Source organism: Alternaria incomplexa, assembly GCF_024043165.1.
Source record: "Alternaria incomplexa strain BMP 0042 chromosome Unknown scaffold_3, whole genome shotgun sequence".
Classification (NCBI taxonomy): Eukaryota; Fungi; Ascomycota; class Dothideomycetes; order Pleosporales; family Pleosporaceae; genus Alternaria; species Alternaria incomplexa.
This window is the reverse complement of record NW_026249852.1, coordinates 354,019-378,124: the sequence shown is the minus strand read 5'-3', so window position 1 is coordinate 378,124 and position 24,106 is coordinate 354,019. Positions and strand designations below refer to the sequence as shown.

Sequence of the window (24,106 nt, the reverse complement as noted above, 5' to 3'; positions counted from 1 at the left end):
TAGGAGGGGGGCGAATTGCTAGCCAGGCGGTGTTGTAGGAGTGGCAGAGAGGCAGCAGGCGTCGACGTGGGCAGAAGCACGTCGAAGACGCGATGCGATTGTTGCAGGCAGGTGCGACTGCGTCATCCCGGTACCCGTGCGCCCACCCCTGTCGCTGTGAATGTCCGACACCACATGTGGCAATCACGGACGGAGAGGCCCAGTACACTACGACGCTGCATCGCTTGGTCATCCAGTCCTCCTGCCGCCCATGAGCCACGCCATCCGCGTCTGCCTGCTGCGCCTGCCATAAGACTCGCGTTTGTTGACCAGCACCCTCATACGATAGTCCCATCACATCACATCGCGCCATGGCGTCAGAACAAACCCCCGAAGCCAAAGAGCTTGCTCTGGTGGGCAAAGTCGAGATGCGCATTGCGCTTGCTAGCTCCGAGAAGAAGCTTGAGGACTTGCTCAAAGTCTATCTCTCTCCACTACTCCTCAAACTCGGCTCAGATAGCGTTGCTGTGCGGAATAAGGTCATCTCCATCTGCCAACACATCAACACCCGCATAAAGTCACAGTACGCTTTCACCCTCGCCCGACAAAGTGTTGCACTAACATAACATCGCAGAGACATCAAGCTCCCTGTGAGTGCTCTTCTAAAGCAGTATAAAGAGAATCCCGACATCTCTCTCATACGCCATTTCGACATCCTTTACATTCAGCAAGGCATATCGCGGCTTACAGTCGCCGAACGACTGGAGCTTCTTCCCATCCTGCTGCAAGGCATCGCCAAAGACTTTGAAAAGTCGGAACAGCATGCTTCTCAGCTGCTACATCTCATTCTACGTCTTCTGGTCCATTTCAAACTGCCCCTCCGCGGCAGCAAGGAGGACGATGAGCTGAGGTCAACTTTGGGCCTTTCCGATGACGATGCAGCCTTCCTCTCAAAATGGTTTGGGAAACTACTCATGCTAAGCATCGTGCGAGAGAGTAACCCTCAGGCCCAAGCCACGTTGCGTTGTCCGGGTTTATCTGTCGAAGACTACAAGTTTTTGACGCTCCAGGGCAAGCCAGATGCCTGGGATCCCACCTCCGATGCAGGCCTAAATCTGACTGAAACAAAAGCCCTGGTCACGCGCTTCATGGCAAGTGGGCTGTTCAAGGAAGATGAAAAGTTCTTGCCAGCACTATTCGCATCTGCAGATACCAACTCCCGGATATCAGAGGTTGGCGAGGACACTCTGAAACGTGTAATGCTATCCAAGGATTTTGAACAACCAGAAGTTGTGGAAGCTCTGTTCGAACTCTACTTTGGCTCGAGCTCGACGACTGGATCGTTGCCCGTAAAGACACCACTACAAATCAGGATACTCAACGTCTTGTCAAGATCTGTCAGGTGCACTGCATACCCACGGCAAATAGCGAGGCTCGTTGAAGAAGGCCTTCTCTCACCAGAACTGAATGCGACAAACAAGACAGCAGGGAGGGAAGCTTCCAAGTTTCGCTCAGCCATCTTCTCACTAGTCAACTTCGTTGCACGTCGTGGACAGTCCTCCGACCTTTCCCAGGTTGCTGAAAGTCTGGTAGGCAACCTGAGGGCCTTCATCCAAGATCAAGGCTGGCCAACTCCAGATCATGACCAAGACATGGAGCTACGAGGCTATGGCTATGAGACCATCGGACTGTTGGCGAAGGCTGCCCCCGAAAAGATACTCCTAGAACCGTCCCTGGACTTGTTAGAGTTTTTGTTTCGATCTCTCCGTGAGGATTCCGCAGGAAAGGATGTAGCTGTCAGTATAGAGGAAGCCTTATCTTCAGTACTCGGCGCATTTTCGAAACCTTTCGATCCTTCTGTCATGCCCAGGTTCCGGCAGATACTACTTAGATACGCGTCTGTAGATCAACATAACACGCCAGCTTCAGATCGGTTTACAAGAAGCACACGTTATGTTGCGACACGATTTGCAAACCGCTGTCTTCCGTATGAGGATGTGCTGGCGCGATGGATCGACATTCTCGCTGTCAGTGGAGGGGCTTCCGAAAGGCATGAGGTCATAGAGGAAGGACGACGTGGTCTCGATCCATACTGGTTCAGAATGTCCAATACCCCACCCGGCGAACGCGAACAAAGCACATTGGTCTTTCCGGACTTCGACAAGCTGGTCAACTTTATTATCGTTCAGCAAGGGCAGGATGAAGACGCGATGGATATCGACGAGTCAGAGGATGCTCTTGTTCAGATACAACACTTCTACCAGCAATACCCTGGAGCTCTACCGATTGTCATCAGCTTCTGTTCTAGCGTCGCGATGCATTCTGCGCTACATGACAAAGAGATGGGTGAAGAAATTCCGGAAGATTGGGACAGGAAGCTTGATGCCCAGATGACTACGGACATGCGCGCTCGGCAAGCGTTCCGTGCATATGCGGCAGACAAAGCCCACGCTCGATCGCTTGCAGTGATATTACGAGCCAGTTTTGACAGACTCACAAAAGACGATGTTAGTGACATTGGCGACATTGGCACTTCTTTCGTGCGAATGCTATCTTTACTACCGCAGCAGCACTGGGTTCAAGCCAACGTTGTCCGAGACTTCCGCGCTTTGCAGCCCTCTATCATAGCTAACAACACTGGGCGGCGACTCGCCGCCGCCCACGCGTATGGCTTGCTAGCATCGCACGATAGCATTGATCAAGACGCTCTTCAGTCCGCTCAAGTTGTCTTTTTCGACAAGCTCAGCACTTGGAAGTCGGCTGTCGGTGCTGATATCAATCAGATAAGCGGCATCATATTAGCGCTTGGCTACTATTACAGCAGAGCGTTCTGGAGAAGTGGAGCAGCATCTGCAACGATAACTGATGATCACCCCATTCAACAACTGTTACAATCAGTAGTAGAGATCATGAAGGACTCTCGGGACGCGACTTTGAAGGGTGCAGCCTTCTCTTGCATCGATCAACTCAGTCTGTTCTACGTTATCACCCCCTCGTTGCTGTCCAAGTACGCAAAGGTCGAAGACATTGCCGAACAAATATATGATTCCGCCAAGACAGGCACGACCAGTGCCATCATGGCTTTAGGCCATCTATCCATGATCACAGAGGAGACTGGAGCCGAAGCTGAGGAAGCTATAGAATACAAGGCCATCGGTGACAAGCTATATGAGCTACATGAGGTCCGTCAGCCGGAAGTACACTTTTCAGTTGGTGAAGCTCTAAGCTGCTTCGCCAGTGGCTGGGACTCGAAGGCTCTGACTTCCGAACTCGACATTCTACATCCCAACCAACCGCAAGACCCATGGGATGCGCCCCTACAGACACCATCTGGACCTAAGCGTGAGAAGACGCTTGGGGCAGTTTTGGAAAAGACGTTGAAGGGTTGCGTGCAGACCAAACCCTCATTGAAGAAAGCTTCAGTGATATGGTTACTGTGTCTCCTACAATACTGTGGTCACAAGCCCGAGATGCAGAGTTACCTTGGCCAATGCCAGGTAGCGTTTAAGAATTGTCTCTCTGATCGTGATGAGGTTGTTCAGGAAGCAGCTTCGCGAGGACTAGGGTTGGTGTATGAGAAGGGTGATCGCCAACTCAAAGATGACCTCGTCCGCGATCTAGTAGGCTCTTTCTCGGACAACAAGTCCAAGATGGCTGGTACTGTTACGGACGATACTCAGCTATTCGAGCCTGGTGCGCTGCCCACTGGAGACGGGTCCATCACGACTTACAAGGACATTCTGAACCTGGCAGCTGAGGTTGGAGATTCAAGTTTGGTATACCGTTTCATGTCAATGGCATCGAATAATTCCATCTGGTCAAGCAGAGCCGCTTTTGGTCGCTTTGGCCTGAGTAACATCTTCTCCGATTCAAGTGTCGACGGATATCTGGCCCAAAACCCCAAGCTTTACCCGAAGCTCTATCGATATCGGTATGTTCGCTGACCTAGTAGACACCTACTGAACATTTTGACGACATCATATTCTAACATGGACTCAGGTTCGATCCAAATACGAATGTGCAACGCTCGATGAACGACATTTGGAACGCGCTCGTCAAGGACTCCTCGGCGACTATCGACAAACATTTTGACGCAATAATGGACGATCTTCTAGTCAGCATACTCACGAAGGAGTGGCGCGTTCGTCAGGCTTCTTGCGCAGCTATCGCGGACCTCGTACAAGGACGAAGCATTGAAAAGGTAAGGAAATCGCAGTACAACACAATAAGCATACTGATAACTTCGAATAGTACGAGAAATATCTTGACGCGATCTGGGGAAAGACGTTCAAGGTTCTCGATGACATCAAGGAAACCGTCCGCGTCGCAGCAGCATCTCTCGCCCGTGTCCTCACTGGCATACTCACTCGTTCCCTCGAAGCCGGTGATGCGTCAAACAAATCCGCAACCATCCAGCTCGAACGTGTCATACCCTTCCTCTTCTCCACCAGTGGCTTGGAGTCTTCGGCTGAAGAGGTCCGTATGTTCTCAGTGCACACCTTGCTTCAGATTGTCAAGAAGAGCAACGCCAAAACACTTAATCCCCACGTTCCGGAGCTCGTGGAACGTCTGCTCGGACTGCTCAGTAGCTTAGAGCCCGAAGCCATCAACTACGTACATCTCAACGCCAGCAAGTACAACCTCACGGAGCAAAAGATAGACGACATGCGACTTGCAAACGTGCGCTCATCACCATTGACCGAATCTGTGGAGCGCTGCCTTGACCTTGCAGATGCAGACACCATGGCAGCTCTCGTGCCCCGCATTGAGGCTGCGATGAAAAACGCAGTTGGTTTGCCGTCAAAGGTTGGATGTTCGAGGGTCCTGGTCACTCTGGCTACACGACATCGCTTCTTGTTCAACCCATACGCCGACGGCTTCCTCAAGTTGATTCAGAAGCAGATACACGACCGCAATGAAACCGTCAGCTCCTCGTATGCAGCTGCAGCTGGCTATCTTGCACGCCTCGCTTCGGATAAGCAGATCATTGCCACCGTCACCTTCGTACACAAGCTGTACTTTGAGTCTGAAGAAAACAGCGACAGGAACCGCCTACTCGCCGCGGATATCATGCGTGCCATCTCATCATACGCTACCGACCGCTTCACATCGTTCGCGTCAGACCTGCTTCCATTCATCTTCCTGGCTAAGCACGACTCGGAAGAGCAAGTACGCAAGAGCTTCACAGAGACATGGGATGATCATGTCGCAGGTTCCCGCACCGTCTCTCTTTACCTCAAAGAAATTCTCGCTCTCTCTGAAACACACCTAGAAAGCAGGCAGTGGGCCATCAAACACACAGCCGCCAAGACCATTGCTGACTGTGTCTTGCAAATCACCAACGCCGTCGGTAGCGAAAAGATCGAGCCCGTTACTGCGAAGGTCATCTGGCCTGTACTAGACAAGGCTCTTAGTGGTAAGAGCTGGGAAGGGAAAGAAGTTGTGCTAGAAGCTTTCGTACGGTTTGTAGAACGCTCGGAATCGTATTGGCAGGCTGAAGAGAACAAGGATGTGGCCAAGCAGTTGGAGAAGGTTGCGACAAGGGAGAGTAAAAGGCAGGAAGGCAAGAACGAGAAGGTTGTTGCTGGGGTGTTGGAGAAGCTCATAGGGCACTTGAGCATGTAGGACATGGTCGACGCTCCGTAAATGGGACTTTTGATCGTCTTTCGACTTCACGTGTATTCATAGTAGTATAGTAGACTCTGAACTTTGGCTCTTTCATCCTTGATGTCATGTCATCTTGCATCGAGCTGTACGTTTTGGCGATCTTTCTGTCCTAGTCGCTCGAAGCCTGTGGGCTTCAACAGGCATAGCACTTTCCCTTGGACTCCTTCTCACTCGGGGTACAGTCCTTTACTCCGAGCATCAGACATTGTCTCACAGTCATCGGAATCCAACGCGGTATCAGCCCAACATCCCACCACTTACGTACGAGAGACAGAAACCGTGCATCACAACCCATGATCTATAAACCGCCCTCTTCCTTCGCTTCAGTCAGCCGAGGCGCAGCTCATCGCCTCCACTCGGCCGCCTGATCTCGACCCGCAGCATCAGGCGTTCGTTTCTCGCGAGATGCCAAATTTCCAGCCCTATGTGCCGGGCTCCATCTTGGTACTAGCTCTGCAAGAAAAGATCTGCAAGCACGAGGCACAGTCCATAAAATGACGATGGAGCGATCTCCATGCAAGCATAACGATTGAGTTCCAACGGCAGGTTTGATAGTCCTCCCGCTTGCATGCACAACGAGGAGGCTATGTGATTGATATGCATGACGCCCATCGCCCTGCTATGAGTGTTGATCGCAGGTTGACATGACAAGCGTGGAGATTATAACACAGGCCTGTTGCAGCGGTCTTCTCCGTTTAGATTGTCCAGGCAGATATGCAAGAAAAGTCTCCGGCCAGGTAGCCATACCCGAAGGTTCCCATCTGAACCCTGGAGAGTTGGTTTCCAAATCCAATACCACACTACGACGCCGTGCCTCATTCACAAAGGGACCAACGGCCTACAAGGCGTGGTAATCACCACATCCATCGCCCCTCAGCCATGGACTTGGGAACCCATTTAAGCGCGTCTGACACATCCAAGGCCTTCGCTCTGGTCTTCTGTGCCGCAACGCCGCTGGGGATGAAGGCACACCGATGACTGAGCCTTCTTGCGGCACGACTTCTCATGAGTCAGAGCAAGCGCGCTGGAGCGCGTACGGCGTAGACCGCCTCTCTGCTATTTCTGAGCCGCGGCAGTGTGGAATGGGCAGGTGCCGCTGGGGATGTGGGCTTGTCTTGTTCGAAAGCGAAAGGGAAGATTATGCGCAAGAGACGCGGCTCGGCGCTGTTCCGGCTGTATATTCAGTGCTGTCGCGTATGGAAGGATTCATTGACACGAGGGGTCATGAAACCAAGTATCTGAAAGAACGGAAATTGGGGAGATGGAAAATAGATGTGAGAGCATGGTTGGCGGCGTGCTGCTCCGCGAGGGATTGCTGCTACCTTTCCGATCATCAACGTTGCTCCCGTGTGGCTGGTGTGTGTGTGCGTTGATCTATTTGGACGCGCAGCACCCACTTACCTCATCAACAAGAAACACCTACTCTCCAATTTACCTCCACCGCCTCAACTCCAACCTCCAAATACCACCCTAGCGAACCTCAATAGCTGCATCCGCAACCTCATCCGCATCCCCATTCCTGCCCACCTTCACATGATCAAACGTGAGCAATCGGCGACCCCAAGCCCACCTAGCGCCACCCGTCTCCACAGCCCTGGTTAAGCGCCCACCCCACCCCTGTGGCATCCCTGCGCACCCCATCTCGTCCTTTTCACTGGCCAACTCGCCATACCGAGCTAGAAGAAGCGGGAAGGTTACGCAGCCTTGGGAAACTTTGGGCCTGAGCTTTCTTTGCTTGCTTTTTTCCCTCATGACATGACATGACAGCTGCGTTGCATACCTACGCGGCAAACGGGTAGCGTACCGTGCGCCCTTTTCCGCCCTGTTTACTGTAGTTGCGCAGCACCACCACAAGAACACTGGGGGGCGGATATTGACATGTCCGTCAGCATACATGTATGATTGGCGAGGTGGTTTGCATGCTCCTGCCGAGGTGAAAAAAAAGAAGAAAAGAAGAATATTGAAAGGTGGAAGGTCGTGGCCTGTTACATCGAGGGTGGCTAACGTCCAGTGGAGGTTGATTGGGCAGACTAAGCGCATATAGATTGCCATGCGTTATCTGGGGAAATATTGGCTTCTTACGGCGGGTATGCGTGTCCGCGTCACAAGGCGGTCTGCCAAAACAGCAAATGGCAGACCGACCACCAGAGGAGGCTCGTTCGATTGATTCCCTCTCTCTCACCGGCCGGCGTGACCGAGCGGTGTGTGGTTCTATGTGTAGGGATCTTGTGTAGTATACCTTTGCATACCCCATCGTAGTTAGTTCCGCCGCGAAAATCAATCGAGATCAACATGTAGTATTGTGCACAAGAGAACATAGTTTGAATAGTAGGTTATCATGTTTCATTTCTCTCGCTCTCTTTCTCTCTCTGGGCTAGTACTGATACTGCAGCGACTTGGGAAACCTGGAACTGCAAGTGGAGAAGCCACTCATCTGACCTCGCTAGCTTCGCCCAAGGTGAATCGAGTACGGCGGCAAGAGCTATTGTTTTCGTGTCTTTTACCGCCCACCCTATCACCACAAGGGCGCGTTCCAGATGTCCACACACCTGCAGTACCAGTAAAACCTGCATGCAACGCACCCACATGGCAAGTAGGAAACCTTGCGTGCGTGCGCGCGCGTGCGTGCATCGTCCTTTGGTCGCCTCTCTCGAGTAGATTGAAGAGGTAATCTCCGTACTCGCTTAGCCAATCAAACAGCGCCGGCGCATTCCCGCCCGCTGTATATTGGTATCCGCTAGTAAAATGTGGTAAAATGTAATGGTGAAGCCCCAACGCCGAAGACATGTTTTCCGCCGTGACAGGGTCGTGAGAGGGAAGTGACGTGGCCATAACGTCGCTCCCTATTGATGTGGGGTAGTAAACATAGGGAAAGTGGGAGAGGTGTTCATGGTGTGATGGTTTGGTATGTCGCGGTCGTGATTGATGTTGGATGATGATGGTTGAAGATAATGGTTGCGATTCGGATCGCCTGGACCCGAGATATTAGTTGAAGTGGCCGGGTTGGATGGTTGTAAGTCGTGTATAATGTAAAATAGTAGACGTTTGGCGAATGGGAATTCAAAGCGTTACGGTATGCACCAGGGCAGAGCTTGGAAGAGTATCGTGGTGTAGCACTAGGCGGGTGCCCATGCTGGGGCCAGTTCTGAAGCGGTAGTTTGCGCAACGATGGCGCATCTCTACTCGACCTTCCTCCTCTTGCCGCGGGGTGCGGGGTCAATTTGCGGAAACTGTGGAGCTTTCGCGTCGACTGGTGTGCGACTATATGTCACTGTCCGTGTAACGACTTCGCGCACGCTAACGCGCCTTGACCGGCCAGTCTTCTTATCCGCATCCCAGGTTTTGGGCGAGGAGACGGCAGAAAATGGTGATTGGATGGACTTTGCGCTTGCTGGTGACCGTACTGCAGCGGGCGAATAGGGTGATTGGGGGATGTAAAGGCGGGGTGTCCGCGCTGAATGGGGCCGCGTGAAGGGTGATGGTGGTGGGATAGTGACGGTCTGGAGCTTGGTTGGTGGTGCAGACATTGGTGGCTCGTCCTTGGTGGTGTCGCACCTGCTGCAGCTGCTGGATCTTGAAGTTGCTGGCGAGTCCTTGTCCTTGTCTACTGGGGCTGATGTCGATGTGAAGGACGCACTGGAGGCCGATGATGTTACTGAGGTGGGGCGACTGTCACCGAAGACGAACTTGGAGCTGGTACCAGTGGACATTGGGCTTGAGAGAACAGGTGACAAGTTCTTGAGGAATTCCAGGTAGGCTGTTGGTGGCGTGATGGGTGTCTTGAGATCCGAATCCTCCCGCTTGATGTTGGCAAAGATGGGAGTGGTTGCTGAGGTTATCATGGGCGACCTGAGTTCCGAGGGGTAGGTGGCAGACATGGGCGTCTTGAGTGTAGACAGCGTCGGCTTGGAGTCGGTGGCAGCCATGGTGTTGAATGTACCGTGGTGGTGAACGAATGACTTGGATCCTGGTCGGTATTACTGCAAGCTGTGCTATGCCTTCTTCCACAGCAAAGTGGAGGGGTGAGAGAGCGAGGCAGGCAGACAGGTACCGTTTGGCGCCTGGGGACGAGAGTGTTTATTGTATGTACTATGACACTAGCTTGGCGCGGATGCGCTGTTGTTGTTGGCCGCTGTATGGGTCGTGTCCGGTTATTTTGGGCGCGAAGCGTCCCAGCGTTCTCTAAGCGCCGAGGACTAGGATATGCAGCCCCGTGCACTGGCGAACACCTCCACAGGGATTCGATTCGCTGCCCAACGCTGAAACAAGATGTGTGATTTGTTCAGCCCCTGCAGGTCTCGAGACTCTGACCGGCCTGAAAGCGCGCCTGATTCGCCCCGTAGCTTTCGGGTGTGTGATGTGCGGTGTCGATGTGCGGGAGGCAAGCTCGTAATCTGAAGCTGAACGTGGCGACCTGGTAGTTTGCCCGGTAAGAGATTCTGAGACGAGCTGATGAGACGTTGGCGTCAGATCAAGGCAAAGTAGCAAGCAAGGGAATGTGCCTCATGAACGATGTTGCTGGAAACAAATTGAAGCTGTGTGCAAGCTGTGCGTCTCATCTCGTGGGAGCATTAGACGATTTTATGTCTTGCTTGCAGCCGCTGTCTCTGTCTATGTTGCTTCGGAGGGCGCGCGCGCTTCCGTCTCATGCCATCTGCCACCTTTCTTACGTACCAGACACCTGACTCTGGTTCGCCGTTGAAACATCACTACCAGCGCTTACACATGGGCCTTCCCATGAGTTGCGTATGCCTATCACGTTGCCTACATCAACGTCTCAACTGCTCCATGGCCGTGTGCTCGGCGACCCGCCCGTCTAATCTCTGTTACACTGTACATAGCTACCTGGCCAATTACCGTCTCCTGCTGTATACCATCTGAAGCCACGCGCGAAAGCTGCGGCCGTGTGGCCTCGAAGCATACTCAGCTATGTCGCGTACCAACAAGGGTAGAGAGTTGGTCCTTGGGCGGCCTGGGTGGCTCAACCTACGAGGGCCTGCAGGTGGCTGTTCTGGTGTATCTCATCCTCTCTAATAGGGCTTACTGCATCGCCGACCGTGATGGTGGGGTTATGCCTTAGAGGGGATGGCACATCGTCCCAGGGTACATGACAGGTATGCTCGCCAAAGTATACGCGACCATCAAAACGTCGTGTTTTGGAGAGCGTTACAAAGGGTTCCTGGTTTCTTTCGGCGGTTTGCTGGTCAATGCAGACCATTTGGCATCTGCGACACGCTCCTAGCATCTCAAAGTACTGATGGCCAATCTGGAGGTAGCGCCAGTCGTCTTCCGCATACGGGTCTTCCAGCCCAGGCGGGTACGCTGGGTTCTCCGCAACCACGATGTTGGCTCTGAACACCTCTGCTTGCGCCGCTTTACCGCCCTCTGCCTTGATCAATTCATTAAGGCGGTTGAGGCTCGATCGTGATATAGTAAGGATGGGACTCTCATTTGCTAGTAAGATTGGCTTCGAAACGCACGCGCCGGGCGTAATGGGAACCGTTTCTGGGAAAGCGCCGGGTACTCGCATAGCGCCCGCCTTCTGGTACTTTTGCAGATGCGCTTTGGAGTGTCTTGAGGTGGCGCTCCCGTTGCTAGCAGCAGGGAAGCGTGCAAGGTGACAGGCCACCCCAAGAGCCCGCGTAAAGAATGCCGATACGTCGCTCGACCTATAGGTCTTTGCTTCGATAGAATCTCCGCAGACCTTGGCTCTTGCGTCTTTGTATACACCTCCGTCCGTGAACATTCGTGGATCCGCGGAGAGAGGCACAGTGATCTCATGCATATCGGTTGTGTTCTGCAGAGCGCCTACTAAGCTCACCCGTAGAAGTCCTTTCTCGAGGTCGATACTGGGACGTATGAGAGCCATCTTTGGGTAGCGCTTTTGACTCAGTGCGGCTCCGGTGCCCTGATGAACCAAACACCACTCGCGATCCCACGCAAGACCCTCTGGGCGCACCTCCCATGCACTACCGGGCGGTACGCTGAACCCCGCACAACTCTTGATAGGGTAGACAGATAGGCTCTCCACGTGCAAGCGACTTTGAGTTGGTGGCTCTACAGCAGGAGACATCATTGGAGACGTGTCCACCAGCTGGCGTTCCTGAACGAAGAATTCGCGCACGAAGCCAACAAACTTGTCCACATCCGATAGGGTACTCATCGCTCCAAAGCTGACGCGTATCATGCCGGTCGGCTTCGCACGCAGAATATCATTATCGTTACCGCACCGCTGCCCGGCAGAAAAATTCTCTCGCATCTCCCACGGTGCCAATCCTAGCGATGAGGCAACACCACCGGGATTGCAGAGTCCGCCGGTCCTGAGTTGGATGTTCTTGATTGCAGCCAACTTCTCCACCTCTGCATTGCTCACCCAGCCTCCGCATTGGTTGCGAAGATTGAACGCAACAACCGGGCCCTGGGTAAGCGAATCTCCATAGTTGGAGGCTGGGTCATTGTACACGTGGCAGACGTCTTCGCCATTCCCGTGCCGTAACGACGAAAGTCTCTCGTACAGCTGCCGGGCGAGATAGGTGGTGTGGCTCGAAATCCTGTCCAATGAGGTGTAGAGCTCCCTGTGGACGGCCATGGCACTATCAAGCGCTATGATACTATGTATCGGAAGAGTGCCGTCTTCCAACCTTTCATGTAATGCGTCCGCCTTCTTGGCGTGCCATTGCTCTTTCAAGCACACGACCATTTCGACTGTGCCGCCACCGAAGTAGCGTCGCTTGTCGAAAACCGATGCTGATGCTTGCCTGACTATCAAGGCGCCCAGGTCGGGAAAGCCAAACATCTTGTACAGGCTCAATACCGTAAAGTCGGGGGCCTCGTCAGGATTCCCGAGGTCAAGAGGCGACGTTGAGACAAGTGCCGCAGCATCCAACAGGGTGTAGACACGCTTTCTTTTGCCCGTACGCATGCGGTGTGACCAGTCCAACGGCAGGCGACGCCCGTTCATGTTGGACTGCGCTGGATATGCAAACAGCTGTGGCGACCCAACTCCAGTGTCTTGGGCGTCAATCCAGTCATTGACCTCGCCATCCGAAGCGAAACATCGATGCTCCTTCGCTGCCTCGCGTACCCCTATCAGACTCGTATGCGCGTCCCTGTGATAGCCGTACCAGAATCCTTCGTCGTGATCCCGGAATGCATCCATGACCAGCTTGATCCCAGCAGTGGCGTTGGCAACAAAGACGACGTCGAACTCTTGGGGGTCGGCGTTGAACATTTGTAAGAGGCGCAGCCGCACATCTTCGATGCGCCGCGTCGTCAGTTGGGAGGCATTGGAGGCGGAATGGGGGTTGCCGTAGAGGTTCGCGATCATGTCGGCCGAGAAGCGCTCGATCAGCGATTTGGAGTAGAGCGTGGTGCCGGCATGGTCCAGGTACGTCGTGTCTGATAAGTAAGCATAGGCCCACGAGGATACTCTACCGACTTACCCTGCAGCATGGGGTACTCCTTAACGCGCAGCTCTTCGATGGCATTGTTGTAGCTTGCATGTGCTGCCTCGCCCATGGTGCTTGTTGTGTTGCGTGGCATCGGACAAGCGGGACTCGTCAGCCGTATCCGCCTGGAGCGAAGAGAGAAGTAGGAGAGTTTGCGAAGAAACCCATCTGGTCGCAAGCAGGCGTTGTGTTTGCGAAAGTGGGGGACACGCGATGGCGAACGGTCGGGTCGTGACCTTGGACCCTGCAAGACTGGAGATACGCGGCCGGCCCCGATCGCTCGGAGAACGCCATCACATGAGCCATCGACTTTCACATCCACGTCTCATCGCAAAGCTTAGTCATCTCTTTCAGGTCTATCTTCTTTTTCTTTTCTCTCTACTCACAGCTCTGCTGCAGCCCCCGATCGTTAACACGGGAAGCCATACGACTTGCGCGCCCTCAGGAATGCGACACACAGGATCATCGGACGCCAGGCAATGCATCGGCTATGAGTTCGTATGCGATCATCTTCATGCCAGCACCACGACTATTGCGTGCCAGATCCAAGTCTGATCGTCTTCTGCTATCTCCTCGGCAGATCTCGCATCACGAGCTCACGCTCTTCAGCATTTGAGCAGAATGCATGTGCGACTTGGAGCAGCGGTCTATCTGGCTACCTCACGCTATCAACATGATGCACACCGCGACCTCGCCTTGAACCCCCGTGGCTCACTGTGGGCGCGCATCGACGAGCGCGTCCTAACAAACCATAAAGTGAAGAATTACCAACGATCCTACTGGAGCAGTTGTGCAGATCATGCCGTCCTCTAAATCAAGGAAGCTCAGATGGTGGTCATTGTAGGCTGCTTGTGACAGTACCTAGGTACACGCCTCGCCGCAGCAAGAGCTCTGCAACCACCTTGGCGCAAGGCATACTTGCTTGACCCAAACTTTCCGGTCTGCACAAGGGACATCTTCACCGTCTAGAGACTGCGGCTGAAGGTTTATACGACCTACAGCACTATTTTCAATATTGTGTAGCGACCAAGATCATAGCTGATTGGCCAATCCGATTTCGGCCCCCAGGTACACTTCACGTGTTTCCTCGCATTTCTCGCATCGTCCATGGGCCGCCAATGGGATTGTTGAGGCGTTGTACACTTCACTCTCGTGGCGTGCCGTAATAAGGCCTATTGGCGAAGTTCCTGGAACAACGACATGTCGCCAAGCATGATATTGCACAACCGCAGCAGTGGAGATGAAGAGCTGACATCTGCGATCACGGAAGGCTGCCAGGCAGGCTGTCAGGTAGGCTATGTTTACTGCTCTTTTGGCGGCATGGTGGTATAAAGTCTGGGGTTGCTGAAGGCTGAGAGGGCTATTCTGTTGTTTCACCAGCGGACCTCAACAGCCATCTCACTCATCATCATCATCATTTCTTGTTTGCATAAAGAGTCGGTTTCTTATTAGCAATCATGCTCATTCATTCGCTAGTGCTGTTGAGCGCTTTCTCGTACTCCGTATTCGCTGGCAAAGCGGGACCTCTCAAGGAAGCGCCTGGCGTTTCTCCTCGTCAGCTTCAAGAGTGCAACTCACCTGGATGGATTCCAGTATGCCCTGGTGAATACCCTTTCCAATTGAGCCATACCCGAGACTAATACTATCAGGCGATCTCCCATGCATCCCACCTACTGGTACATGCTGCACAGGCGACTACTATCATCTACCCGGCGAGACCTGCCCTGACGGATACTCTGAAGTTCCTCGCATTGACCAAAGCGATCCACCCTCTGCTTCCATTACACCAGCACCATCCGCAACCTCAATCCCAGATCCTGTTGTTGTCGACTACTCGTGGTACACCTACTCTTTGACATACTACTATACCTATTACTACTACTATTACTTCGAGGCTACCTACGAGATCACATCCACGGAAACGACGTACTACACCACCTTCTCGCTGACAGCATCGGATGTGGGCGCCGCCAATTCTGCGGCCGAATCTATCAGTGCCTCGATCAGCGTTGCTCTAGAGACACAGTCAGAGACGCCTACGGTTGAGGCAACACCACTACCGAGTTCGACTTTGGCCCCTGCATCAACGTCTAGGATTGCCTCGTCATCATCAAGGGCGACCACATCTTCAGAAGATGCAACTTCCTCGGAAGCCGCTACATCAACTACCATTAGTGCATCGCCTAGTACCTCCACTCCAGCAGAATTTTCCGGCGCTGCTGCCAACCTTCGCGTTGGAAGTGCCTCAGGCTTTGGGGAGATGTTCTTATTTACGATCGGGGCTCTTGGACTAGCTCCCGGCATGCTGATGCTTCTTCTTTGAGCATGGTACCACGAGGGAGCTGTGGCGTGGAATAATGAGTCTTTGTTATGCGGAAGTTCAGAACACAGAGCGATTGTGGTTTTAGGATGCGTCACTTTGCCTCGTTGCTTGATGCGATCTTTCTGGCGCGTGTAATGTGGGAAGAGGTCTTCAAGTCAAGTCTGAAGCTTAGACGAGTGGTCAATTGGTTGATAGTGAACGTTCCCATGATCCTACAAGTCAAATTCGTTATACTGTGTAGTGCGTCACATGTCATTTTTCTACCGTGTACCATTCAAATGCCTTGTAGTCATCCAACGCCTGCTGGGTGGGAGGGTGTCGGTAGGCAACTGCTCAAATTCTATCGTTGTCTCCGTTGTCCTCGTGATACCATCGTCCTTTTGATCCGAATCCTCGCTCGTTCCATCCACTCCTCTTCCGCATGAGGTTTTCCGTTCTATCACCGGCCTACACCTCTCCATCGAGAGAAGCGAAATTTGACCGCTAGACTCGATCAGATTGCGATCACTTCGGCCATTGATGGTAGATCCACTGCTGACTGTACGTCGATAGCCGCTACCATACGCTTCCGGCTGACTAAAGTCTAGAGAAGTGTTGCAGAGAAGTGGCCGTAAGGCTGGAACCGAGGCGGAGATGATAGCGACGTTTACTTCGATCTGTGATAGAAGAAGAATCTGAGTTACGGTCAGCATCTCGACGAGCAGGGCCACATTGGAAGCTACTCACAAATATCGAATCGTACGATATATCTCTGGTGACATTGTACAGCCATAGTGCATAAACCCTTACTATTGACGCAACGACGGCGATGCCTCCAACCCCGAAGACGCCAAAGAGCGCAAATCGCCGCTTCGAATCTAGCTGTAGCTTCCAAAAGGGTTTAAAGGGTAGTAGAAAGATTGTGATATCAGTAAGGATATTGATGCCTCCAAGTGCCAAGTAGGTAGCTCGCAAATTGTTGCATCCCTTTGGGAACGTAGGTGACCATGCTTGTGATGGCTTGGGTCTACACTCGAAAGCCTGTAGGAATTAGTATTATTTCCAGATGAAGCAGAGTAACGAACTCACACTGACGAAGACAACCACAATTGTGTAGATCGTGACAAATGCAGCTACAGACCACACTTTGTACCGGAATTGTAACCGCTCAAAGATACGATGGTACAACGCCAATATACTAGCCTTGACAAAGAACAGTGCCACAGGATACACTAATTGGTAGAAATAGAAATGCTTGAGTGTGGGAATCCGCATAGAGGGCACATCCAAGTACTTCAAATGTTGTCTGTCGTAGTCAGCGACGCACATACGCTTGCAACCATCGAACCATACCCAGTGCCCCAGCTGATATGAAACCCATTCATAATCGCCATGCCAATCGTGACAAGAAGGGCTGCAACCATGAAGTAGTCGTCGAGTCCAACATTGCGGATGCGAAAGATGCGACAGTAAAGCCTGCGTAGGTGTTAGCAAACGGTGTCTTACTACCCAAGGATGTCGCCAATGCTGCAGGTACTCGCCTCAGAGCTACGGCAATTGTTGATAGCAGGACTAGAACTCCAGTCGTAATCAGGAACATCGGCTGCCTAGATTCATGATCTGCACTAAGATTCGGCCCGATCATACCTGGGCAATGGCCTACATACAGTAGGGCAGGAATGGCCGTTGTAATGCAAGGCAGATGGCATGTACCTGAGTATATTCGAGAGCTAAAACGTGCTCCGTCGAACGCATAGACGGAATCCTTCACTATACATATGTATGTCAAAGTCCGATGCAAGCATCACTAAATGGCTTGTGGCCGACCAGAAACGGTGATGCTCCAGTACTGTTGCGTCAGGGCGGCCATCCACCAAAACTGATGATTTAGCCACCGGGGAAACAGTGAGAAGAACTCGATTCATGCCCGTGTGTCGGAGTTCAGGCGCGCAACGCTGAAAGAAGAGAGAGCGGCGTCCTTGCATCCTTCGCGTGGTCGGAAGATCACGCTGCGTGATGTCCGTCCTGACACGGATCAAGAAACAGTACCGAAAAACCCTGGCAACACGCTGCGGCTGCGCAATCTCACCATCCCTGTAAGCGCATCTATGCCGGACACTCCGTAACGATCTACCACACACAACCTCTCTGACTACGGAGGTGGCAAGCCAGGTTCGAATGAGCCTCCGGATGTCTCCCGGGCTTTGCGGGCCACTCGCCCCGTACGCCGGGGTCCTCCAGATGGGCAAAGCCAGTAACAGGACCCCAGCGCAGGATACAAGTACCCGTAGATGGCGTGCATCGCATGGAATTGTCTTACTGTATGTAAACCCAGGTAGCTAGCCAAGGCAAATGTGTCAGCAACAATTTACACGTACCCAAGCAACGGGCTACGAGATTACGCCTGGTAAAGCCAAGGCTGCGCATTGTAAGATCAAACTTAGCAGAACGGTTCAGATATTGCGCCTGCGCGTCTTCCAGGTAAAGAGTACACCGATGTTATGGGTTCCTAGGTTCAGTCTCGCCTGCATCAGGTATGGATCATCGGCAGTTGTCCCTGCCATACTCAACAATGTCTCCCATGCAACCGCGGGAGAAAGGTCCAAAAAGACTTTAGGCGATCTGGTTGCGCAATTCCAGATCGGCTGCCGACAGCCAGATCGCGGAGCCTTTGTATAAGATAGATGGATGTTGTTAATCGTCAACCTTCATCAGCTATTCAGGTGCCTACTTCGCTGTAGGTGTACGAGAGAGCTCTTCGGTACCTAGGCACTGTAGATCCTGCAGAACGTTTCTGTTTTCGAAGGCATCGCACGTGTGACAGTTCCTCCCGTCATTTACGTTTCAGCATTGGATCTTCGGCTCGATCGTCATGCGTCTTCTCGAACTCCTCCCTGTCGGGTTAAGCTTGACACAATGGTCTGCAGCTGCAGCGTTACCTGCGACTAGTGATTTGGGTTCGTGCAAAAATCCACCCAAGAGGGTGGAATGGTAAGATCATCAAAAGCTGTACGATGCCGAATACGTTACTGATGCTTCAGTTATAGGAGACAATTGTCAGAACCACAGAAGAAATCCTACATCGATGCCGTTCTGTGTTTGTCACATACAAAGGCCAAATCCGGCATTGAAGGAGCCGTAAACCGATTCGATGATCATCAAGCTGTTCACATGCTCCAGAAGCCTCAGATCCATTGGGTTGTACGTTGAGCCCTATTGGCCCAGGTTCGATCTTGCGCGCTGATACTTTCAGGGTCACTTCCTTCTATGGCACCGTTACTTCACGGCAACCTACGAAAAGGCACTGAGGGATGAATGCGGATATACTGGAGGCCAACCGTAAGTTGCTACCCATTTCAAACGTATCCTCATGACATCAATAGCTTTCAATCTGACCAATGTGCAGATACTGGGATTGGTCTCTAGATGCCGAACCGCATAACGAATCATCCACCCGTCCGTTTGATTCAGAAATCTTCAATCCAGACACAGGTTTTGGTGGCAACGGCTATCCCGTCGCAGCTACTCCTGCCCAAAATCCCTTGAACATTACAGGCAACACCGGTGGAGGATGTGTAATGAACGGGCCATTCGCGCCTCCCCACTTCACAGTGAACGTGCCCACTCCACACTGCTTGAAACGAGACTTTGTTCCGTGGATCGTCAATCGAATGGCAGACAAACGACTGGTCGACGAAGTCCTGGCACAACCGGATTACACGAGTATTGCAAGGACAGTTGAGAAGCAGCGAAGCTTTGATCCTCCCAACATTCATGCCAGTGGCCACTTTGGTATCGGTGGCATTCTGGGTACCATGGGAAACGCGGCGGAGAGCCCTGGTGGTGAGTGCCTGGTTCTCATTCTTTCTGACAATACCCATCTGCCACATAGACATACCACTAGGAAAAATGCTGACACATGGCAGACCCACTCTTCTACCTCCATCATGGCAACATTGACCGCATCTTTTGGGAATGGCAACAGAAAGATCTCGAGACGCGTCTCAATCAAGTCGGTGGGCCTATTACGCCTTTTGATTACAGCGGCAAGAACGTTACTTTGGACTTTACCATTAATATTGGCTTGTTAGCAGGGAATGCCACGCTCAAGGACCTGTTAAATACAGAAGGAGGGACGCTCTGCTACACGTATTAGATAGGCTCAATCCAGTTCTTCCGCACGGGTTGCTTCGCTTTCCAGTAGTGTTGAACTGGTGCACTCGCCTTGCAGGACGCTTTAATCCCTGTCATGCATGCATTGGGGTCTGGAGGAAGGGCTTCCCGGTCCAGTCACGTCGCAGGACCAGCTGGGAATGGCAGCATCGATGATTCAGACGGGCTTTCATTTCGTTGGGCGACATATCTGACCGAACACGCATTCGATGATCCAGAATTGGCTATGATGGAATCGAAGCACAACTGACGAAGCAACAAGTTCGCATGTCCGTATGCTGTCCTCGGTGCGGGCACCCACTGACAGTAGGCAGACTAGCTCAGTTGTGTTTCTGACCTGTAAATTGGCATGCTGTCTTCTGCTGAGCATCCATCGCTGTGCTCTCGTCTTGTGTGTAGGGAGGTGTTGTTCTCTGCCGACGGGGTTGATCACTGCCGGCTTCAGAGGCGTGGTATGGCAGTTTCAGTCCCCCTAATCTGTACCACCGCACAGGACTTTGAACTCTGCAAGCGAATCAGTTGCCTGCCATCCAAATTCAAGCATCTCTGAAACGTATCCTGACTCTTCAAAGCTGCCTCACAGTGTATCCTTCTCCCGAGCCTCCTTCTCGGCAACCTTCTTCGCCCTCTCCGTCCTCTCTTCCCTCAACGTGGTAAACACCCAGAACCACGCCGAAACCTCCATGAAGCCCCAAGTGAAAATGAAGCTGTTGTTCAGACTAGCGCCAGCGTGCATTCTGAAGTCCATGCCCCTGGGTGCGAACATGCCACCTTCTTTGAAGACGTAGCAGTATGAGGTGAGGCCGAAAAGGAAGAGGAGGCGCATGGGTGCTTGGAGACCCCAGAATTGGTCGAAAACGTCTTCGTGTAGGGAGAGGGCCGTCAGGTCGGAGAAGCCGATGAAGGCGAAGAGGATGGCTACGAAAGCTGTTGCGGCCGAGGGCTTGTTGAAGTCGCGGGGTGTTGGCTGAGGTGTGTTAGTGACTTCAGACAAGACTTCAGTAATCAGCAGAAGTATTGCAGTACGTACAAGCTGCATTGACTCTCCTAGCAGGAGAATGACGCTTTGGTTCGATATCAGGGCGGGATTCCGCAGCAGGACGACTGCAAGTGTGAGGTGAAACAGTGCGATACTGCGTATCATGGTGTTTGCTGATATTATCGCCATACTTGTGGACTATGGGCTGCGAGGGAGAAAATGGCAGATGTGAGGTTGAGGTGTTCGTGGCCGTAATGTTTCTGAGGTTCGCGTCGCGTGGTGTTTCGGACCAAACGCCTAAACCGTCCGCGCCCTCCTGCCAAGACCGATCTACCTGGATGACAACAGCTCAACCTGGCACCATGTTTCTTTTCACCTGCATCTCCTATTTTGAAACTGGAAATGGAGAAGGCGGGCGACCTCCCTACCAGCCAAAAGCTTGCGCCAATCCAGCGCCGGTCCTCGAGACGGCGCCTGTGCAAGTTTGATGACGTTATCTTCCTCGTAGTCCTCTTCCTTATCGCGTCGACCATTTGGTTCACAGAGATCCGAACGTTGTTTCCAGGCCACAAGCACACATGTGGAAAGCTATTGACAGTTGAAGAGAGAGCGGTCAAGATACTGCAAGAAAATCCACTCATTGGTCAGCCGTACGGACGTGAAACGCAGGGCCACATGCTGACTACCCAAGAGATGGCCATAACGATCTCATGATCTTCATCCGGGGCAAATACAACAACCATATTTACAATGAATCCGGTAGCGATTTCGCAGACAAGTTCGAGAACGGCGGACTAGCGCAGCATGTGGATATCCCTCGCCTCGAAAAGGGACATCAAGGTGGTGCCTTCTGGAGTGCCTTCTGGCTCTGTCCATTAGGCGACGAGACGAACTTTGCTGACGAAAGATATCACAATAGTAAGGCAATCTAACTCGACAGAGCATTGGATCAATACTAATGTATGCAGTCGTGAAAGCAACTCTCGGCCAGCTAGATCTATTCAACCGCCTAGGGCAACAGTACCCAAAATACTTCACTCCATCCCGGAACAGCGCGGAAGCCATCAAGACATTTGAAAACGGTGGTTTCATTGCTCCAGCAGCTATCGAAGGGTTGCACCAAATCGGCAACTCGGTCTCTACTCTGCGACTTTACTACCAGCTTGGAGTCAGATACGCGACTCTGACATGGAACTGCCACAACAAGTATGCCGATGCAGCAATCGAGACGGGATCCGACTGGAGCGCGCGCATTGCGAAACCCTATTGGAAAGGTCTCAGTCCCGCAGGTCGCGACCTCGTCAAGGAGATGAACCGCCTAGGAATGCTAGTAGATCTAGCGCACGTGAGTCAAGACACCATGCGCGACGTACTCATCGGTCGAGGTGACGGAAACTGGAACGGCAGTATCGCGCCACCAATCTTCAGCCACAGCTCCGCATACGCAATCTGCCCGCATCCGCGAAACGTTCCCGACGATATACTTCAGCTCGTCAAGCAGCGCAATTCTGTCGTCATGGTCAACTTTAATCCAGACTTTGTATCCTGCAAGGCTTCGAAAACACCAAATTCCTTCCCAGATTTCGTCCCAGAGAACAACACCCTAGCGCACGTCGTACGTCATATTAGACACATTGGAGAGTTAATTGGGTATGATCACGTTGGTATTGGCACAGATTATGATGGCATTGAGACCACTCCTGAGGGGTTAGAGGACGTATCTAAGTTCCCTGACCTTATCGCCGAATTGCTGAGGCAGGGCATAAGCGATGAAGATGCTGCAAAGATCGCAGGACGGAACCTTCTTCGTGTCTGGGAGGAGGCTGACAAGGTGTCGAAGGAACTGCAAAAGACGATGCTGCCCCTGGAGGATGAGCTGCATGAACAGTGGGCTTAATATGTACACGTCTGCCTTCACCACTGCGAAGGAGGTTGGACCTGGAGCTCCTGACCGCCGACCTTGAAACTGAACTGTTCTGAGTACAAAAGATAGTATATACGTCGGGGGGTATGCATCCGATTTTGGGCACAGTAAGATATGACACGAAAACGGCCCGTGAAAGCATTGTTAGTATGATGCTGCCAACACGTGTTTGCGCGATGAGGCGGGTGGTGAGTGGCTGAGCTCCACCCCAGATCACACCACTTCTCAGCAGCCCAGGCCTTGGCAACGTAACACAACATGCGACTTCCAAGACACATGGATGAGTAGAGTATATATATATCCTCAAGCGATGGAATCTCCACAGCCCCTCACTATTAGTCCTACAACTCACTCAGATTCCGCGCCTCTCACCACCTAACTTCTTCTACCACACAAACACCTCGACAGTGCAACTACCTACTCACACAAACACAAGAACCAACATACCATAACAACGCAATGACATCCCCCAAACTAAAAACCACAATCGCCATCCTCGGCTGCGGCGACGTCGGCTCCACCCTAGCCTACACCCTCATCCTACAACCCATCTGCTCAGAGGTAATCCTCGTAGACCCCAAAACCACGCTCCTGGAAGCCCAAGTCCGCGATCTAAACGACGCCACCTACCGCGGCGGCACCTCTGTCCGCGTGCGCGCCGGAACGCACGCCGACGCCGGCCGAGCAGACATCGTCGTCATAACCGCCGGCGCAAAGCAGAAGCCAGGAGAATCACGCTTATCCCTCTTATCCCGTAACCTGCACATTCTAGAGAGCATATTCAGTGCCATGGCGCCGATCAGTCCGCACACGATCTTACTGCTTGTGGCGAATCCAGTGGATATCCTGACGTATTTTGCGAGGCGGTTGTCGGGTTTGCCCGAGAGTCAGGTGTTGGGGACGGGGACGAGTTTGGATTCTGCGAGGTTGAGGGGCGTGCTGAGTGAGAGGGCGGGGGTGGCGCCGAGTAGTATTGATGCTTATGTGTTGGGGGAGCATGGGGATAGTCAGTTTGTGAGTACAGTTTCTCTGGTTGCTTTGCGGCGAGAGGAGAGGGTGACGAGACAGGAGAGATAGGCATGCTGATACAAGATACAGATTGCGTGGTCCAGCGCTACTATCGGCACAACACCACTTGCTCTTGCTCTTCCGCCAGACACGATGTCTCAGGAGTTCAAGGACCAAATATCGGCTCATACTCGTGGAGCAGCTGGCGCGATCATCGCGGCGAAGGGTTGCACAAGCTACGGCATCGGAAACATCGCGGCTGGTATCTGCAAGTATATATTATTCGACTCACGATCCGTTCGGCCCTTGTCCTTCTACCAGCCTGAGCTGGGCTGCTGCTTGTCAATGCCAGCAGTAGTTGGTCGAAAGGGTATCATCAAAGCCATGCCAGTTCAGCTTGACGAGGTGGAGAAGGCGCAGTTGGAGGCCTGTGCCAAAGGACTGAGGGGTGTGATTGAGGGAGCTGAGAAGGAGTTAAGCGCTGATCGTGAGCTGGAGAAGGCACTGGCGAGCGACAAGGGAGTCTGAGGCTACACGCTTTCATGGAAAAGGTACTGCTTGATACAGACCGGATGAGTATTCCTTGTTAAGTAGTTACTCAAAAAGTATTTTCACAGATACAATAC

The 24,106-nt window shown here is 52.6% G+C and overlaps 7 protein-coding genes across 7 annotated transcripts; 4 read left to right on the top strand and 3 right to left on the bottom strand.

The window, feature by feature from the left end:
* Positions 1–350: 350 nt before the first annotated feature.
* On the top strand, positions 351–5,604 carry J4E90_002488 (uncharacterized protein; the record flags this gene model as incomplete). Its single annotated transcript, XM_051432068.1, has 4 exons — positions 351–562; positions 614–3,910; positions 3,979–4,180; positions 4,231–5,604. 4 exons carry the CDS (start codon positions 351–353, stop codon positions 5,602–5,604), a joined length of 5,085 nt encoding a protein of 1,694 aa, XP_051293490.1.
* Positions 5,605–8,825: 3,221 nt separating this feature from the next.
* J4E90_002487 (uncharacterized protein) lies at positions 8,826–9,572 on the bottom strand (the record flags this gene model as incomplete). Its single annotated transcript, XM_051432067.1, has 1 exon — positions 8,826–9,572. The coding sequence occupies one exon, from the start codon at positions 9,570–9,572 to the stop codon at positions 8,826–8,828; it is 747 nt and encodes a 248-aa protein (XP_051293489.1).
* A 1,055-nt stretch (positions 9,573–10,627) lies between these two features.
* On the bottom strand, positions 10,628–13,164 carry J4E90_002486 (uncharacterized protein; the record flags this gene model as incomplete). Its single annotated transcript, XM_051432066.1, has 2 exons — positions 10,628–13,044; positions 13,089–13,164. 2 exons carry the CDS (start codon positions 13,162–13,164, stop codon positions 10,628–10,630), a joined length of 2,493 nt encoding a protein of 830 aa, XP_051293488.1.
* Positions 13,165–18,794: 5,630 nt separating this feature from the next.
* Positions 18,795–19,552, top strand: J4E90_002485 (uncharacterized protein; the record flags this gene model as incomplete). The annotated part of the gene is made up of 2 exons (XM_051432065.1): positions 18,795–19,239; positions 19,323–19,552. The coding sequence occupies 2 exons, from the start codon at positions 18,795–18,797 to the stop codon at positions 19,550–19,552; spliced, it is 675 nt and encodes a 224-aa protein (XP_051293487.1).
* A 594-nt stretch (positions 19,553–20,146) lies between these two features.
* J4E90_002484 (uncharacterized protein) lies at positions 20,147–20,713 on the bottom strand (the record flags this gene model as incomplete). Its single annotated transcript, XM_051432064.1, has 2 exons — positions 20,147–20,536; positions 20,600–20,713. The coding sequence occupies 2 exons, from the start codon at positions 20,711–20,713 to the stop codon at positions 20,147–20,149; spliced, it is 504 nt and encodes a 167-aa protein (XP_051293486.1).
* A 237-nt stretch (positions 20,714–20,950) lies between these two features.
* Positions 20,951–22,445, top strand: J4E90_002483 (uncharacterized protein; the record flags this gene model as incomplete). The annotated part of the gene is made up of 3 exons (XM_051432063.1): positions 20,951–21,191; positions 21,242–21,466; positions 21,517–22,445. The coding sequence occupies 3 exons, from the start codon at positions 20,951–20,953 to the stop codon at positions 22,443–22,445; spliced, it is 1,395 nt and encodes a 464-aa protein (XP_051293485.1).
* Positions 22,446–22,931: 486 nt separating this feature from the next.
* J4E90_002482 (uncharacterized protein) lies at positions 22,932–24,008 on the top strand (the record flags this gene model as incomplete). The annotated part of the gene is made up of 2 exons (XM_051432062.1): positions 22,932–23,486; positions 23,571–24,008. 2 exons carry the CDS (start codon positions 22,932–22,934, stop codon positions 24,006–24,008), a joined length of 993 nt encoding a protein of 330 aa, XP_051293484.1.
* Between the last annotated feature and the right edge of the window lie 98 nt (positions 24,009–24,106).